At 46.7% G+C, this 16,417-nt stretch overlaps 6 protein-coding genes across 6 annotated transcripts; 2 read left to right on the top strand and 4 right to left on the bottom strand.

Moving 5' to 3' along the window:
- Positions 1–682: 682 nt before the first annotated feature.
- On the top strand, positions 683–2,150 carry N7443_005313 (FAD-dependent oxidoreductase; the record flags this gene model as incomplete). The annotated part of the gene is made up of 3 exons (XM_056885369.1): positions 683–854; positions 905–1,500; positions 1,566–2,150. The coding sequence occupies 3 exons, from the start codon at positions 683–685 to the stop codon at positions 2,148–2,150; spliced, it is 1,353 nt and encodes a 450-aa protein (XP_056740817.1).
- Positions 2,151–2,312: 162 nt separating this feature from the next.
- Positions 2,313–4,120, bottom strand: ftmG (cytochrome P450 monooxygenase ftmG; the record flags this gene model as incomplete). The annotated part of the gene is made up of 6 exons (XM_056885368.1): positions 2,313–2,734; positions 2,800–3,393; positions 3,450–3,518; positions 3,575–3,674; positions 3,734–3,850; positions 3,911–4,120. The coding sequence occupies 6 exons, from the start codon at positions 4,118–4,120 to the stop codon at positions 2,313–2,315; spliced, it is 1,512 nt and encodes a 503-aa protein (XP_056740816.1).
- Positions 4,121–4,635: 515 nt separating this feature from the next.
- Positions 4,636–5,684, top strand: N7443_005311 (class I SAM-dependent methyltransferase; the record flags this gene model as incomplete). The annotated part of the gene is made up of 4 exons (XM_056885367.1): positions 4,636–5,017; positions 5,091–5,129; positions 5,187–5,243; positions 5,296–5,684. The coding sequence occupies 4 exons, from the start codon at positions 4,636–4,638 to the stop codon at positions 5,682–5,684; spliced, it is 867 nt and encodes a 288-aa protein (XP_056740815.1).
- A 207-nt stretch (positions 5,685–5,891) lies between these two features.
- On the bottom strand, positions 5,892–7,230 carry cdpNPT (putative dimethylallyl tryptophan synthase; the record flags this gene model as incomplete). The annotated part of the gene is made up of 2 exons (XM_056885366.1): positions 5,892–5,991; positions 6,056–7,230. 2 exons carry the CDS (start codon positions 7,228–7,230, stop codon positions 5,892–5,894), a joined length of 1,275 nt encoding a protein of 424 aa, XP_056740814.1.
- A 506-nt stretch (positions 7,231–7,736) lies between these two features.
- N7443_005309 (MDR family MFS transporter) lies at positions 7,737–9,507 on the bottom strand (the record flags this gene model as incomplete). The annotated part of the gene is made up of 4 exons (XM_056885365.1): positions 7,737–8,396; positions 8,444–8,870; positions 8,920–9,299; positions 9,358–9,507. 4 exons carry the CDS (start codon positions 9,505–9,507, stop codon positions 7,737–7,739), a joined length of 1,617 nt encoding a protein of 538 aa, XP_056740813.1.
- Positions 9,508–12,001: 2,494 nt separating this feature from the next.
- On the bottom strand, positions 12,002–14,898 carry N7443_005308 (uncharacterized protein; the record flags this gene model as incomplete). The annotated part of the gene is made up of 4 exons (XM_056885364.1): positions 12,002–12,938; positions 13,134–13,416; positions 13,465–14,079; positions 14,283–14,898. The coding sequence occupies 4 exons, from the start codon at positions 14,896–14,898 to the stop codon at positions 12,002–12,004; spliced, it is 2,451 nt and encodes an 816-aa protein (XP_056740812.1).
- Positions 14,899–16,417: the final 1,519 nt, after the last annotated feature.

Genomic DNA, 16,417 nt, shown 5'->3' with positions numbered 1-16,417 from the left:
TTGGTCGCTCTTACGAAATGTCACGTCAGTTGCATGAAGTATGTCCATGAGATGTTTAACACGCTCGGACACTCTGCCGGGGAGAACAAGGATAGAATGCGACATAAACTCAAACTTCCGCCCCATATGCAGCAACTCACTGCAATATGAATACGTGCAGAAATGGCTGTCACACCGCTACAGATCTGACTCCTGTGACGATTCAAACATCCTTGCTTGGTGCTTGATAGGTCTTCGGACCGCATCATCTTGGCACAAGGGGCCGCCGAGAAGCTTGCATGATATCCGCGTCCAAGTATCTTGCAGAAAATCATACATACTGGGGAATTCTCCGCCTTTTTGGTATCCCTTGCTTAGCCGGCCCCACGTACTTTACTGCGTAGTTAGATGAGGAATTCAGACTTCGGAGAGGCCCTTGGTTCCAGTGAACTTGATTCAGTACCCCTCCACCCTGTTTTCATACTCGCCATGTGGGTCCTTACAACGAAGGTCCAGATGCTACTGGGAAGAAAGGGGAAGCCTGAGTCAATCTCTCGTTCTAGGTCATGAGTTCAGCTGAGACGACTGGAACCCATGCAAGGAGACATTGAGTCCGTTAGCCATGGGAGGAGGTCGTTTCTCGCTTTCTTCATTGCAAACTCTGATCAACACGGAGGCCAAAGATCGGAAAATACGAGTCAAGATGACAGTCACCCAATACGTACGGCCTGATGGCATTACTGAGCCTCGATCCAGTGGGGTTGACGTTATCATCGTGGGACTCGGAATCGCTGGTTTGGTGGCTGCAATTGAGTGCCATTACAAGGGACATAAGGTCGTAGGCCTCGAGAAAAGCCATGATGTTAAGGTGTTGGGTAAGTTCTACGGGATCGCAAGTCTTGGCCCAGCTCATCAATTCGAACAGGAGATAGCATCGCGTTGGGAAGTAATGCCGCAAAGGTCTTGCAGCATTGGGATAACGGCAGAATCTTGAATGAGTTGACAAGTCAATCGGATGATGTAGCCGCGATGGAGATCCTAGATCCAGCGGGAAAGCTGTATGCGATGGATTCCATGGACGGGTATGGCTTTGGAGAAGGGATGATCATCCATCGCGGAACCCTTGTCAATGAGCTATACCGCCATGCTAGGTCTTTGGCGATTGATCTACGTTTTGGATCGGCGATCACTCAGTACTGGGAGAATGATGGCCACGCCGGAGTGGTGGTAAATGGTGACCAGAGACTCTCAGCCGACTGTGTCATTGGTGCAGACGGAGTGCACAGCAAAACACGGGATTTTGTGCTCGGCTACCAGATCAAACCCCAGGCTTCGGGGCTTGCCGCATATCGAGCATGCTTCAGTGCAAAATTGGTCTCAGGTGATTCTGAGGCCAGTTGGGTCCTGGAGGAAGCTGGCTTACGCGACCGGATGCGAAGGTACATCACCGATGGAGGCCTGGGACTGACACTAGCAACTGGAAAACGTGGTCAGAATATTATCTGGCAGATCTGGCATCGAGTACGTCTAATTCCGATATTATGTGAGAATAATGATAATGACTGACCACCGACTCAAAAATTCAGAACGACACGACGTCTGAGGAGTCGTGGGAAAATACCACGAAGGCCCATGTGGACGATGCTCTCGCTCTCATTCAAGACTGGCCAGTCTACTCGCGAGTGGCCGCAGTTCTAAGACATACCCCAAGCGACAAGTTGGCCGACTACAAGATCATTTCCCGTGATCCTCTGCCGACCTGGATTTCTCAGGGTGGTCGCGTTATGATCATTGGCGATGCCGCACATGCAATGTCCCCTATTGTAGGCCAAGGAGGTGGACAGTCTATTGAGGATGCCGCTACGCTGGCTATCTGTCTTGAGCTAGCCGGTAAGACCCAGGTAAAATCGGGTCTTCAAGCGGTTGAAGCCTTCCGACACCAGCGCACCAGGATCATCCAGGAGAGTGGTAATGCGATTTATAGCCAGATGCGTGATCCTGACTGGGCGGCTATCGAACAAGACCCCTCAATGATGAAATTTCCCCGGCCACAGTGGATCTTTGACTACGACGTTTACCGTGACGTTTACAAGGAGTTCCCAGCCGTTATAAGGGCGGTACAGGATGGGACCAAGTACCGACCGCAAAATATTCATTCGGACTGCAAGTAGGAGATAATGCTCAATCAAGAGCGGAATACTTCGGACAAGGAAATTTGTTTACGTCGTACGAGCAGGTCTTTTAAACGAGCGAAAATGGATATTCGATAATATTTATTGTCATTTTCGGTTGGCATTAAAATTTAAGGCCAATATAGAAACAGTCAGGATTTTCTACAACATAACTTCTGTCTCGCGAAGTTTGACCGACATGACCCCCCTCGAGTCCCTTTGGATGAACATGCCGCGGACAGCCAAGTTTGAAGCGTGTTCGTCAGCTGGCTTAATGTCGTACTTGAGCAAGATATGACATAGGATCAATTTTGCTTCGTCGCAGGATAGAAAGCGCCCTGGACATGCATGTCTCCCATGACCAAAAGCGAGGTGACTCACTCGAGTCTTAGTAAATTGGGCCAGCCCGGCTTTCTCGGGACTCTTTCTCATGTTCTGGAACCGATAACCATCGAATTTTTCAGGATCAGGGTACATTGATGGATCCAATCTGAGTTCGTTTGCAAATGCCAGGCTGGTACCCTTGGGTATGATCGTGCCGTCCTCCAAGGTCACTTTCTCTTTGGCCACACGGAACATTGATACTAAAGAAATAAGGAACTCGGTCAGCAGAATACTTAGACGTGGTAACAATAGAAGAGCGACCTACTTAGAGTGGCAGGTTCCAACCGCTGGCTTTCTTTCATCACACTCTCCATGAGTGTTAGCTTAAGAAGAGAATTGTGATTCAGACCACTTTTCTCGAACGCCAAGATCACTTCGTCACGCAGTGGCTCAATAAGTTCGGGATACTCGCAGAATCTCGCTAAAACCTTTTCCACCATATCGGAAGTAGTCAAGACCGATACAGCTATTAGGCGCAACTGGGCCATAGTAGCGTCATAGCGGGAGCCTTGAGCATACTGATCAATAAAAGTCAGTGTGGAAAACTCATGTTCGGTAGAGTGATCTCCCGTGTTGATTGACTGTTTTTTATGGTGCAGAACTGGCATAAGGATGTCTTGTGCTCGCTTGATTTGGCGGCGAACAGCCTTGCAAGTAGGCAAGAACCAATGAACGACTGGCTGTAAAATTCTTGGCCAGGATTGTATGTCTGCAACGGCAATCGCACGAATGATTGTAAAGCTGATGGCAATATCAATCCACTCAGGATTACGGCAGAGCTCTGGGCCAATAAGTGCTCTAGTGGTAAGCTGTGCGACCAAGGTTAGCACCGTGTCATGGATGGAGACGTTATGCCAGCCTAGAAAATATCAGACCATGCGTGTTTCACGGTATTATGAGTTGCTTGCAACGTACCGGTCGCGTCAGTCCATTGTGCTTGCAAGCACTGACCGGTTTCATCGGAGAGAGAACGCGTCAAATGAACTATGTAGCAGCGATCAATATGCTTGGTTCAATAAAGCGAGGATCGGCGAACCCACCTAGCTCCCTGTTCAAAGCCCAGACTGCAACGGGAGACACATGATTATGCAATGAACCTTGAAACATGGTCTCGAAGCCAGGCAGTTCGAGGAGGATAACCTATACAGTTTAGACAAATCGTATTGGCAAATTTTGTGTTCTTTGAGAAACGGACATACATCATTTAGCGCATCGAAAGCACTGAATCTATCATCATTTTTGATTTCTTCGGCGTATCGGTCTGACAGTATCAGGTAAGTTCCCATGTTAGTCACTAGCTGAAAAGCAGAGCGGCCCTGCGGTTGTCAACCAACTTTCAGCAAGGCAATCAAACGATCTGGGTTTTTTGTGCTCACCATTTGGAGGCCCTTGTCTATTAGTCCTCTGGCATCGGATTCGAACTCTTGCTTGGCTTTGCGCTGAAATAAATCCCAAGGGTATGAATTGATGCATGTGAAGGAGTGGCTCTCATGGCAGTAAAGCAACAAGATGAGCCCCAGGATGAAGACCAAACTTGCGTAACCTGCTCCTGGATAGAAGAAGTCAAAAATTTCTTTCGCTTGCATTGTCTACTGGACTGTGTGCATGTGTATTAATCAAGACAATGTCCAGCTCGTTTGAAATACACAAAATCGAGATTGGATTTAGTCGGGAATTGCCTAGTGATCCAGGTCTGAGTGGCGGTCAGTACGCCCGAAGCAAGGTTGATGCAACATGCGTGACTAGATGATAGCTGAACGGATATTCTCCAAACTCTGCATCATTTTGTGTCTTTTTACGATACATCATACCTGGAATGAGAGACCTCCAGTCTTGTGACTCGTGCGACTCCTTGCATCATGACTTTAGAAAGCGCAAGTATGCTGCATAGGTCAATATCCCTGCTTTCGCGGAAAATGACTGCAGGATGTGGAGCTTCGAGTGATCAGCAGTATGATTACTGAATTCATTATTCTAACCGCGTCTGTTTTGTTTCAAAATTTAGCACCTGAGAATTTCCCAGACCTTCCAATTTTGCTATTTCGAAATCGTTCATAACAGATCGTTTGATATCACCACTTACAGCAACAATCGTTTCATCATGACTCGTGCCACAACCTTCACAGAGCTCTACTCGGGCAAAGGAATTCTTGAGACCTATATGATCGCGGAAAAGATCACCCGTTATTTCACAAAGGACTTGATTCAGATGTCAGGACTGACCGAATCAACTTTGCGACCCCTGAAGGTGCTCGACCTCGCTTGCGGAACTGGTGTCGTGTGTGATGATCTCCATGAGGTGTTGGACTCTCAGCTGCACGATACCTGGGAGCTCACCTGCGGGGACATCTCGACTGAGCTCACTGCTCATGTCAAACGCAAAATCCTTGAAAAGGGTTGGAAGAACACGAGCGCCACAATTATGGATGCGCAAGACACTAAGCTTCCTAGTGGGTACTACACTCATGTGTTCGTAGCTCTAGGTACGTCATGATATCCGAACAAACGTTTGCTTTCAGGACAGTGAAGCTAATATGAATTTTTGCCTCCATTTAGCATTTACTTCGTTCCCTGATACTCAAGCGGCACTGAAAGGTGAGAAATAGGCGACTCGGAAAGATGACGGAGCATATGCTGAGAAAGATATAACAGATGTTATGCGAGTCCTCCACCCGGGAGGAAAACTTACCATTTCAACCTGGCAGCGAAGTATGCTTGTAGATAAATATCCATTGATTCGGACCTTTCTAACAGACTATAGCCGAGTGGCTTGCTGTCCTTGAAGCGGCAGTTGCCACGATTCCGGGAAATCTTCCATTTCCAACGACAAAAGAGTTCATGTCCTGCATGAACCCCGGCTGGGACTCCGAGGATTATGTACACTCTAGGCTTGTGGATGCAGGGTTCCAGGAGGTTCATGTTACCACGGTCTCGAAAGAATTTCATACAACCACGGAAGACTTGTTCGGTATCGCTGAGCCGGTAATTCCTATCATCGTAAGCAAGTGGTGGAGTCAGGAACTGAGGGAAGAAAACGAGAAGAAAATCTTGCCTTCACTCAAGAAGCATCTAGATATGACCTACGGTACAACTGGCTTGGTGCCCCAGAAATGGTCTGCCGTTTTTGCAGATTGTCAAAAGAAGGCTTGATTGATAATGTCACAAAGCCCCCCTTAGCTTCAATCAAATTTCCATGATCTATCCTACGGATCAGGTGAATGCACTCCTCATTCTGCGGCCTCGCTGCATAGAATAAGACATAAATTGATTCTTCAATCTGTAGCAGCGACAGAATTTTCTGTTTGGGTGCCATAAGGCCTATCAGGCGACCGAGGTTTGCTTCCTCTAGCACCTTTGCTAGTGATAGTACATGGTGAGATACGGTCCTTTGCTCTTCGAATATGAGAAGGACAGCCATGCCTGATGGTCAGTTGCAACTGCCAGGTCCTTGCTGGGGCTTCAGTGAGAAGACCCACATCAGTGACAATAAAGAATCATGGGGAGTCATGGAAAACACTTACTAGTATGTCTGCAGATTGTTGCGATATACTGCGGCCTGCTCGGGCATATCGTAGCGTTCAAAGAAAGCAGTGAGTACATTGGCAATCTTCAGCTCGGGAATTCCAACCAAAGGGAAGTAAAATTTCGGTTTCGGTAACGCCTCGTCAGGTTTCATTTCGTAATTCATGATGAATGGAACAATTGTATCGGGATCTCCCGGAAGTGAAGGCCGCTCGGGTTCATTTCGCATTCCCTCAACAATGCCAAGCTCGACCCATAGCTCACGCAGCATTTGCAGACCGACTGATATATCGTGACCAGTTAGGATTCCACCCATCGTCCAGTGCTCCTCAACTTTCGCCATTCTCATGTCAAGCTCCATAATGTAGAGCTTGAAACGGGTATTAGCTGGATCGCAGAGATCACAGGACAAGAAGTACAGGTCTGTATGATCCTGGCCTCTAACATAAGCCTTAATAACCTTGCAAGGGGCATCAAAAAGTCCTTGTTTGTCCACCTTCCTGATCGCAGAGAAGCAGAGATTGGCCACACTCTGACCTGTCACAGAGGCCTTGAGTGCAGGATAAAAGTACTCTTTGACCGTGATCTCCGAGGTACTCAAATCCAAAGCGAGAAGTATTTGTGTTTTCCACGCCGTTTTCAAGACCTGATCTGAAGTCATGAGTCTCTCCTCACGGTCCGTCAAAGTTAGCTCACTGACGAGCAACTGATGCAGCTCCATATCCACATTGGCAGATCCAATTGTTCTCAACTCCGCCAAAGTGGCATGTACGACGTGTCTGTTAAACGGGTCTGCCCCGGTACTGGCGATGTAACTCGTTGGCTCAAATGCGACTCGCGTAGTAAAGCCTGATCTCTGAACATTTTGACTGAGTTCTACTGACCCAGTGCCCCCAAGCAAACATTTGTAGATGTCCTTCTGGCCTGGAAAAGGCCCAAGCCTTGGAACAATGATATGGGCGAACAAGCACAAGTATTCATATTGCTTGTGGACACTGTAATGACCGTTGGAGAGCATTTCTCCCAGCATGGGCGCGACTGCGTGCCAGTACTTGTATTGATCCAGGTTTGAGAAAGGCATCGACTTGCTTAGTGTATGATACGGCGTATCTGACCCCATCTCGAGCTCCGACACGGTTGCCTCTGGAGTCTGAGTGGATGAAAGAAATGTCATTGTGCGTTGGAGAGGAGTAAAATGATGTTGTGAGGGGAGAGTAGGAGACCTTTGACGCTCATCAAGGACGATGGGTTATTCCAAGCCAATATCATTAGGTCCCCTTCCAAAGGGTTATATTTCTAGGTTTCGCTATCTGAAGGAGGCTACATGCGCTTGAATGCGTTTGGCGGTCTCAGGTGTACATATGTAAGGGACAAAGGGATGCTACCTCGGGGTGTCACAACTGCTGCATCACATTTATCCTTGATGCAATCGTGTCAGAATGCCGATCCGCAGTTTTCGTTTCATGTTCTGTTGCTCCAATTTATTTACCGTCCAATGATTATATCATGCTAAGAAGATCCCCTGCACTCGAAAGTTCATTTTCGGATTAGAAGCCGCAGGTTGCAGCTATAGTCAGCTTGAGGCTAGAGCCACCCAGGCGCCTTTGTATACATGCGTCCAAAGAAAGCCTCTTCAGGCCATACATCTTCATGTTGTGAGTAAATGGACCCTGCTTGAAACTAGGGTCCTTTCTCCTCGACAGGCTCTGACTTTCGGTTCTCTTTGACAGACTTCCATTCCAACGCAATGGTCCCGAGCAAGGAAAGTCCCGCCAGAGCCACTGCCACATAGAATGCCTGCGTCACAGCAGAGTTATAGCATTCGAGAATGACTGGAAGCTGGTCTTCAGAAATATTTTGGTGAAGTGTGGTTGTGCCAGCTGAGAGAACCTCAGCCACGTTGGCCGCGGGGTCTTTAGCATGCAAGACGCGAGAAAAACGATTCTGAAAGACATTCTGAGCCACAGAGATGAAGATTGCACCACCCAAGGTCTGGGCGATTGTTATCACGGCGGTTCCAGTTGGTATGTCATCATCGGGTAGCATATTCTGAACCACTATAAATGGCTGTTGCATACCCAAACCCACACCTATGCCCATGAGAATTTGGTAGCTTATCCACATGGCATCACCCGACTTCGGCGTTAGCGTACTCAGTAGCACAGCACCAACCACCATCACGATGGAGGCCAGGATCATGATTGGGTTGTAGTAGCCGAAAATAGTGACAAGGATACCCGATAGAATTGAGACAATAACGACAGATATAATGCTCGGCAGGTTCATAACGCCGGATTTAGTGGCTGACGCCGATTTAATTGCCTGAAACCAGATAGGGAGCTGGGAAGGTTAGCTTGGTAACACAAAGTTGGCTCAGCCCGACATACATAGTAGATGAATACCAAGTAGGCACCGTTGAGAGTAGCCGCGTACCACGCTGAGGACCAGACGTTTCGATTCCTCATTATTCGTGGTGGAAGTGTGGCCTTTTCATTTAGCCTAACTTGGCTTCCCATGAAAGCGATCAAGAGCACACCGGCAAGCACGAACAAGACGATGATTCGAGGATTATTCCAAGAGTATTGACTGCCCCCCCACTGCAGAGCCAATAGAACACAAACAATAGCGGGTAGATACATGGCGGTGCCAATGGGGTCGAGTTGGCCTAGCTGTTGGCCTAGCTTTGGGCGGCTTTTGACCGGCCCGTCGCCATGGAAGAAGAACAAAACGAACAGTGTCGTCACACCACCGATGGGCAAATTGATGTAGAAACACCATCGCCAAGAGACGTGATCTGTGAGAACACCTCCCAACCTATTCCAGTAAGCGCGAATTTTGTGTAAAAGGAATTGGGCGAGCTTACGGAGGACCCACAACGCTAGCAATGCCGTACATGCTGCCCAGAGAGGCTGTGAAGATTGGGCGACGATGCAAAGGCACAGTTCGGGCGATTATGAGAATACTCCCGGTGAATAGGCCTCCAGCACCTAGACCAGCAATGCATCGACCTATAATAAAAGCAATAGAGTTAGGGCTAGCCCCGCACACGACTGAACCTATCTCAAACAAGCACAGCGCAGATAAGTATACCCATTTTATGTAGTAGAATTTGTACAATTTGCCAAAAGCAAGGGTTGTTGCGGAATTTGTGAGAAGATAAGAGCTGCCGTACCAGCCCAAGTCGTCGAATGAGTTGAATTGATCCGTGATATGTGGAATGGCGGTGGTAATAATTGTGACATCCTGAAAGATTAGCATATATTGTCTTAGATGTGGCCAGTTTGTAAAATAGCTCGCTCACCAAGGACATGCAGAATATGCCTAGACATAAGGCGACAGTGAGAAAGGCCAAAGACCAGGCTTTGACCTGAGGCTGGGAGGTAGTTTGCGCTTCATCCGGTGTGGCATTCGGTGGTCCTTGTGTTGGGAGATCTGTCGAAGCTTTTTCCATTGAGAGTAACTTTCTCAATCGATAGGCATTGGGGAATCAAAGTATGAAAAGCGCTCTGTATTTATGATTGAGGTCCCAGAAATAAAGGGAGGAATCAAAACATCGGCATGCGCAGCTTTAGCCAATAGTTGGCGCGAATACTTGGCTACCAATCATTCCTGGCGAATGGAGCGTGATTGGGCCCCACTTTAGCCAAAGGCCTGTAGCAATGCCAAATTTTCTTACATGAAATTATAATTGCATCTTTTAAGGACCTCCCCCTTGCGTACTACTCTGTGGTTGGTAAGAGAGTAATATCTAGAGACATGAGAAAGAATAATTAGCTATCAGTTGCGCATCGAGATACTGCATTGGTCTTCAGGTAACAAGTCAGTATGCTAAAGATGCAAGGAGACCAAGATCATGAAAATATTAGGAACTGCAGTAAGTGGTGCAGCCAATTCTTGAGTCTATTTGTAATACTAAGAATATGAATAAGCTGCGGCGATTTATTGAGTTCTTGACCGTCGCAATTTCTTAGGGGATAGTAGAACAGTTACGTAAATCACGGAGTAAACATTATACTATGCCCGTCAACATTGCATCACCATACCCCCATTCTAGTAGTCGAAAACCGGCTCAAAATAAAGTCTTATATAAGCAATATTGATACAACGTATTCCACCGCCTTTCCGCCCACACCGTCTTCCCTAGACATTGACATGGGCCGTCCACGGACAAAAGGTCCGTATATTGAGTAAAACCCAGGTCCTATCCCATGGGGGTAACTGTAATGCAGTGCATTACAGTTTAGTCAGCATTTTTTTATATAGCGTTAGGGTTTCCACGAAGTTAGATTACAGTTATTTAAGCCACTGCATTACAGTTAGGTTCCCGCCGAGTAATCTATTTCAAATTTTCCCCAGTTTTAAATCAATACTGAAAAGGGGATGGCTCGATGGCTGTCTGACAATACAGACTGGGCAACAGCAACCAACGAACAACACACACACAACCTGCACGTAGTAGAGGTCGTCCTAGGGGAGGTCGCGAATGTCCTTGGTGAGGCCGTGAGGTCGTACGTGCAATCCTGGACGCAGCAATCCTAAATGAGGCCGTACGGTTTTTCCCGACTGAGCCCGTATGGAATGTACTTAATATAGCATGTTGAATGAAAGAATGTAGTGACAACTGGAATGAATTGGGTAGATGCTTCTTCAAGGCGTAGAGGTAGCATTCGTTAGACAATGTATTCAAGGGAGATTCTGAAAACCGTCTCCATAACAGATCCTTCAAAATTCTCGTATTAAAGTGAAATTTAGTGTCGAAAGTACTTGTTAGCGCTCATCTCCAAATTCAAGTAACTCCAAATCCCAATTTTACGTCTCTAGACCTAACCTAAGCAATTTTATGGTGCCAGTCTTACCGTGGCGTGACAGTGATAGAGGAAAAAGGTGTGATTTTGAACTTCAGTTGGTAATAATTGTCACAAAACCTGCCTATATGAACCATTCTCATGTGGCCTAAATAATACTGTGTATACCTAGGCACCTAGGTCGTCACCGTGTGTAGGTGTGGCTTAGTCACAATGACTGATCTCCCGGGCATTCCCCGAGATGCAGTGGTGTTTTCAAATAATAAAACAATAGAGATTTAGCAAAGCTCTGATTGACCAGTTCACTGGTTCACTGCGTCAAGGCTGTCAGGACCACTGACTGACGATACCAACTACGGCCTGAGGCATACTTAGATGCCATGGCAGTATCATGTTGTTGGGCTTCACCGCCCGCAGCCGGGCCAGTCTGTATTTAAGTGAAGCCCCGCTGGACCTGAGAAGGGCCAGCGTTCAGTTTATCTTACAATCCACTACATTGTATTACACGCATATTAGGTGTCTACCTCGCTTACCCATCCTGACCTAGAGACTACTGCGTGGTCTCACACTATACTTACCGAAATGGCCAGTGGCCAAAACTAAATTCGAAAACAGTCCCCCCTCCCGGACACTCACGCTTTGTTTCTCGGGCTGTACCCGAGACTACACTAATCTGTATTAAGGTAAGGCGTAAATAATTGTGTCCTAATAATAGACACTTTTTTTATTTCCAGAACGGCCACTTTATGTATAAAACCGTACTTTACACTCCTACCTCACTGCACCTCTATACCTCGATCTCTATCCTTCATAACACCACTATCTAAGATCTGCCAGAATTGCCGCGCAATATGGCACCGAGACTATCTCTGCCCAAGCTACATCTCATCAGTGATATGATATATGTGTATTTTTTAGTAATCGAATTCAGCACTTATTCTTTAATATCTAATCGATATATGTTGTTTTACGTAGCAAAAAAAATTTACATGCTAAATGTCAGGCAAGGATCATGTATAGTTATTGAAATCTTGAAGTTGTAAAATACTGCTTTAACAATAGTGTTTCGCGGGTGGCCACTCGCTTACCGGCTACGTTCAGACAAGGATTTTCTCTTTTGTAACCAGCCATTCTTTTCAACTATTTGAAAGAGAGAACAAAAGGAGAGGGTCCTTTGGCAGCGTTCCTTACTCTTCCATTCAGCGCCCGCCCATACATCTCCCCTGCTTTGTCCATCTTTCCTTCGTCAGCATATAATCTCCCAAGATTGTTGACAGTGATAAGGGTCAAAGAGTGGTCTGGACCCAACACTTTTTCCCTCCCCGCTAGCGCTCGCAAGTACATCTCCTCGGCTTTGTCCGGCTTGCCCTGTTCACTGTATAGATTCCCCAGATTGTGGATAGTGAGAAGGGTTGGTATATGATCTGGTCCTTGCGCACTCTCTTGTCCAGGTAAAGCCCGCACATACATCTCCTCAGCTTTGTCTAGTTTTCCTTGGATCAGGTATACGTTCCCGAGGTTATTGAACTTGCCAAAGGTCGATGGATGGTCTTTGTCATACCCATTCAGCGCCCGCAGGTATAACCCCTCTGCCTTGTCCAGCTTCCCTTGGTAAACATATATATTCCCGAGATTATTGCTAGCATCAAGCGTTGAAAGATGGCCTGGTCCTAGCACTTTCTCATACCCAGCTATCACCCGCACGAACATTGCCTCGGCTTTGTCCGCCATAACTAGGTGAGTATATAGAAGCCCGAGGTCATGGACAGCGGCAAGGGTTGATATATGATCCGCACCTAGCGCTTGCTCATACCCTGCGAGCACCCGTACGTATAGTTGCTCCGCTGCAGAAAGCTGACTTTGGTATTGAAGCAATCGAGACACATTCAAGGCTATAGCGAGTCGATCAGGCGTAGAAATAGAGATCATATCATGCTCGAGGAAGCGGCATTGCACTAGTCGTAATGCATGACTAGCCGCACGGGAAAATTCAACATGGCCAAGAGAATGTTCATCAACCCCACTCGTAGTTGCATTCACGCAGTTAAAAGCATACCAATAATGCTCTTCATCAATACTATCATTCAGTACTGCCAAAGTCCAGTCATGCACACAGTTATGCATGCTCCATGATTCTGATGCCAAGTGGACTTCGAGGAAGTAAAATTCGGTCAAGGTTCTCATCACTCCCTGGAAGGCCATATCGTCTACAACGAGTTCACGAAGCCACTTGGGAGATTATGTGGTAAGTCCGTCGTGGAAAAGATCGTACCAAAGGCTATTGTTGCCGAAGTAGGCTAACAATTTGAGTAATTTTGCCGCAGCCGAGTCGATAGTTTCCAGACGAGCGTATGACAGATTCCAGGTCGTATAAAGTGTACGTTCACGATACTCCTGGAGCTTTGTGGGGTGACGAGGATCAAGATTCCAGCGTTTCTCGTATTCTTGTAGGTAGCGTTCAAAGCTAAGAGTACTTCGCTGAAGATATGTCCCAGCAGTTGCTAAAGCAATTGGAAGACCAGCAAGCCGCTTTGCAAGGCCTTTTGCGTGAGGATCTAATGGCTTCCTTTAGTTGGTCCTATTTGTATTCGTAGGTATCATACCTGATTCAACATTCTCTCTTTTTGACCGGGTTCGTAAGACCGCTAGGCTATCTTCGATGTCCTGCAACGGCTTCACATGTAAAAGGTTTCCGCCAACCCGATCTGGCCATCTGGTAGTAACTATAATAGCCCCATGACTTATGGTATGTGGGTAGTAATTGTTGATCTCAAATTGGTCGGGGTCGTCATAATTATCAAAGATCAATAACCACTGGGTATTTGTCGAATCAGATAGCCATTGGTGTACACGTCCGATAGTATCTTTACCCTCTAAGAGTCGAGAATCTTGAATATCGAAAATGAGGCTGGCGATTGATCGAAAACTATCTTTCAGTGTAGCCTCGGACGCTGCATTCAGCCAAAATACCGAGCTATAAAATCTAAATTGCGACTCTGCGTAAGCGATAGCAAGCCGAGTCTTGCCAATACCACCCATCCCACCGAGAACTAGACGTCGATGCTTTTGAAGCTCCTGAACCGGGTGTAAAATTTCTGCAATTTCATCAAGCTCGGAGCCACGACCGATAAAGAGTTCTGGAGCGATATAAGGCGCTTTGCCAAGACAAACACCAACGGGTCCATGGAACCCAAAGTCCTCTTTCTGTTTGACCTCAACTACATGTAACCGTTAGCAGAGCTTCTTACTAGCGTTCAATAACAGTCAAGATAGGTGAAGACAGAAGAAGCCAAATCGGCAGTCCTAATTATGACGGATGATAATATAAGACCCAAAACCCCATTCTTTGCAGAATTGGCCGAACAAATTTCCCTTTCATGTTGCCGGCTCAATAAGAACGCTTCAAACAACTAATCCTTACCGAAATGTTGGATCTCAGCATTGTACTGCTTTCCACCGTTGCTGATATATTGATCCCCACGGCCTTGCTGGACATAGTTTGTCTGTGCCCCGCCTCCGCTGCTGAAACTCATTGTGGTGCCCAATTTTTCCGTTCCTGAAATGACTGACCTCATTTCATTGATAGTATCTTCAAGCTGGGAATTTTGCTCTCGATTGGCAGACTTGACCGCATCGTGATTGACAAGCAGTTGTACGTCTTCGGCCAAACCAAGCATAAGCTCTTCGACTTTGTTCCCTTTGCCGAGTCTGCGGAGAATTTTCAAATAGCGTTGTTCTCTTGTATCGCTTTCACCGGGTACGATCTTCTCAAAGATTTCTTCCAAGTTCCTTGCTTTTGTACGGCAGGCGTAAAGGGTCGCCTCTAACGCTTCACAAACATCTTCGGGGATCAATTCTTTTCGCGGTGCGAGGTTTTCTTTGCATGTCAAGAGGGTATCGAGAATAACGGGGAGTCGGCGTCGAACAGCTTCGAACGTCTCAGATAATTTGATGTCCTTCTGAGCGCCGTCGTATAGTTTGATAGAGGTCTCGATGACGGTGATGATCCCGGACACAAGGCCGATAACTTCCGCCATCCTGAGAGGATATTTTGGTAGAAACTTGCAGTCGGCCGAGTATCTTAGACTCCGAGACGTGGTATCCTAGATAGCACTAGGATAGTTGAAAGCGAAGGAGGGGGGTAAAACATTCCCACCTTGAAAATATTACAGCCGCGTGCCATTCTCCCCTGTGAGTGATCAGGACTCTCGGGCGCTTCGACGGGCACACGTGTCGACAGATGATTCTTCGGATGTGATCGCTCGCGCATTAGTCCGATTTTCAAAGACCCCTGCAAGCGCCAAACAAATTGAAGGCGGTGATACAAGCAGAAAGTTAATGATCGGAAGATGACTGCAGAGGACGCACTTGATTAGCTTGGCAACGCTCAATGCGGCAAATTATCCAACACAAAAATAGAAACGCCAATACCCAACACCAACACGTTTTTCTATACTATTTCAATAATAGGTAACTTAGACTCGGCGCCAAATTAATTGCTGGCCGCATACAATTTCTTCAGCATCTAGCTAGGCATCTCGATCATCAAGCATCCTTCGTGTGACGCAAGATTTACCTTTCTTGTCCCCTTTCCGCTCAGCAGATAGAGAAGTGCAATCCTCTACGTAGTTGAAACTGACCCTCAGTGTGAGTCTTTTCCCACGACAGAATGACTCGACCACATCCGCAACTGCTTCTCGATAGGAGCCCAAACAATTTCGGTCTCATTGAAGCGCTTAATCTAATCACGCTGGGAACGATCATTGACTGCCGCAACAATCGCCGTATCATCTATCCTGACCCTCTTGTTGCGAGTGATTTTCTCTCGCAGGACAGTTTGTAACTTCTTTCCAGGAACAGCTGCTAATAGGCGCTTGGGGCCAATACCAGGTCTTCTTCCGTGTCCCTTACCACGGCCTTATTATTGAGGGTGACACGCCATTCTATGAAGTAGTAGATACAACTTAGCGGATCCTCGTCGTAGATCTTATCCGCATGCCACTCAGATTCCTGGAGCAGAGGTATAGCATTTGGCTGAGGTCGGCCTGCAGGGGTGGGCTCATCTATCCCATGGGGGGTTATGGGATGCAGTGCATCCCATTTAGGGTTTGATTCTTAACTATGGGTGCCAAGCCACGCTAAGGGGTGCATCCCAATTGGACTTCGCGAGTGCATCCTATTTGAAAATAACGGTCGGACGACGCTAAGATTTAGAGGAGTTCTAAGTGAGCGATCGGTTTATCTCCGGTTTCAAACCTGGACTTATACAATCTCTTAAAGAGGGTGTTATAGGGATCTGAAATTCTCGTGAATTTTTTGATGGGATACAGTTAGTACAGTTAGGCTAGTCGTACAAACCCTTAACTCCCTTATATAACCCAATTTATATAAGCATCCTAAGAACTCTAGGAATCTTAGATATCGGGAAAGAAGGTATTTTACGGGGGTTTCCTTGTTAACTTAATTTAATTTAGGGAAGAGAGAGACTTCTCTTTATATAATAATATCTATTTTAATTAATTATACGATATTCAAGATTATAGAGGTCGACTTAGG

Source organism: Penicillium atrosanguineum (assembly GCF_028827265.1).
Source record: "Penicillium atrosanguineum strain IBT 20685 chromosome Unknown utg000004l_segment0_segment0, whole genome shotgun sequence".
NCBI classification, from domain to species: Eukaryota; Fungi; Ascomycota; class Eurotiomycetes; order Eurotiales; family Aspergillaceae; genus Penicillium; species Penicillium atrosanguineum.
The sequence above is the reverse complement of the archived record's forward strand: the minus strand, read 5'-3'. Positions and strand labels throughout refer to the sequence as shown.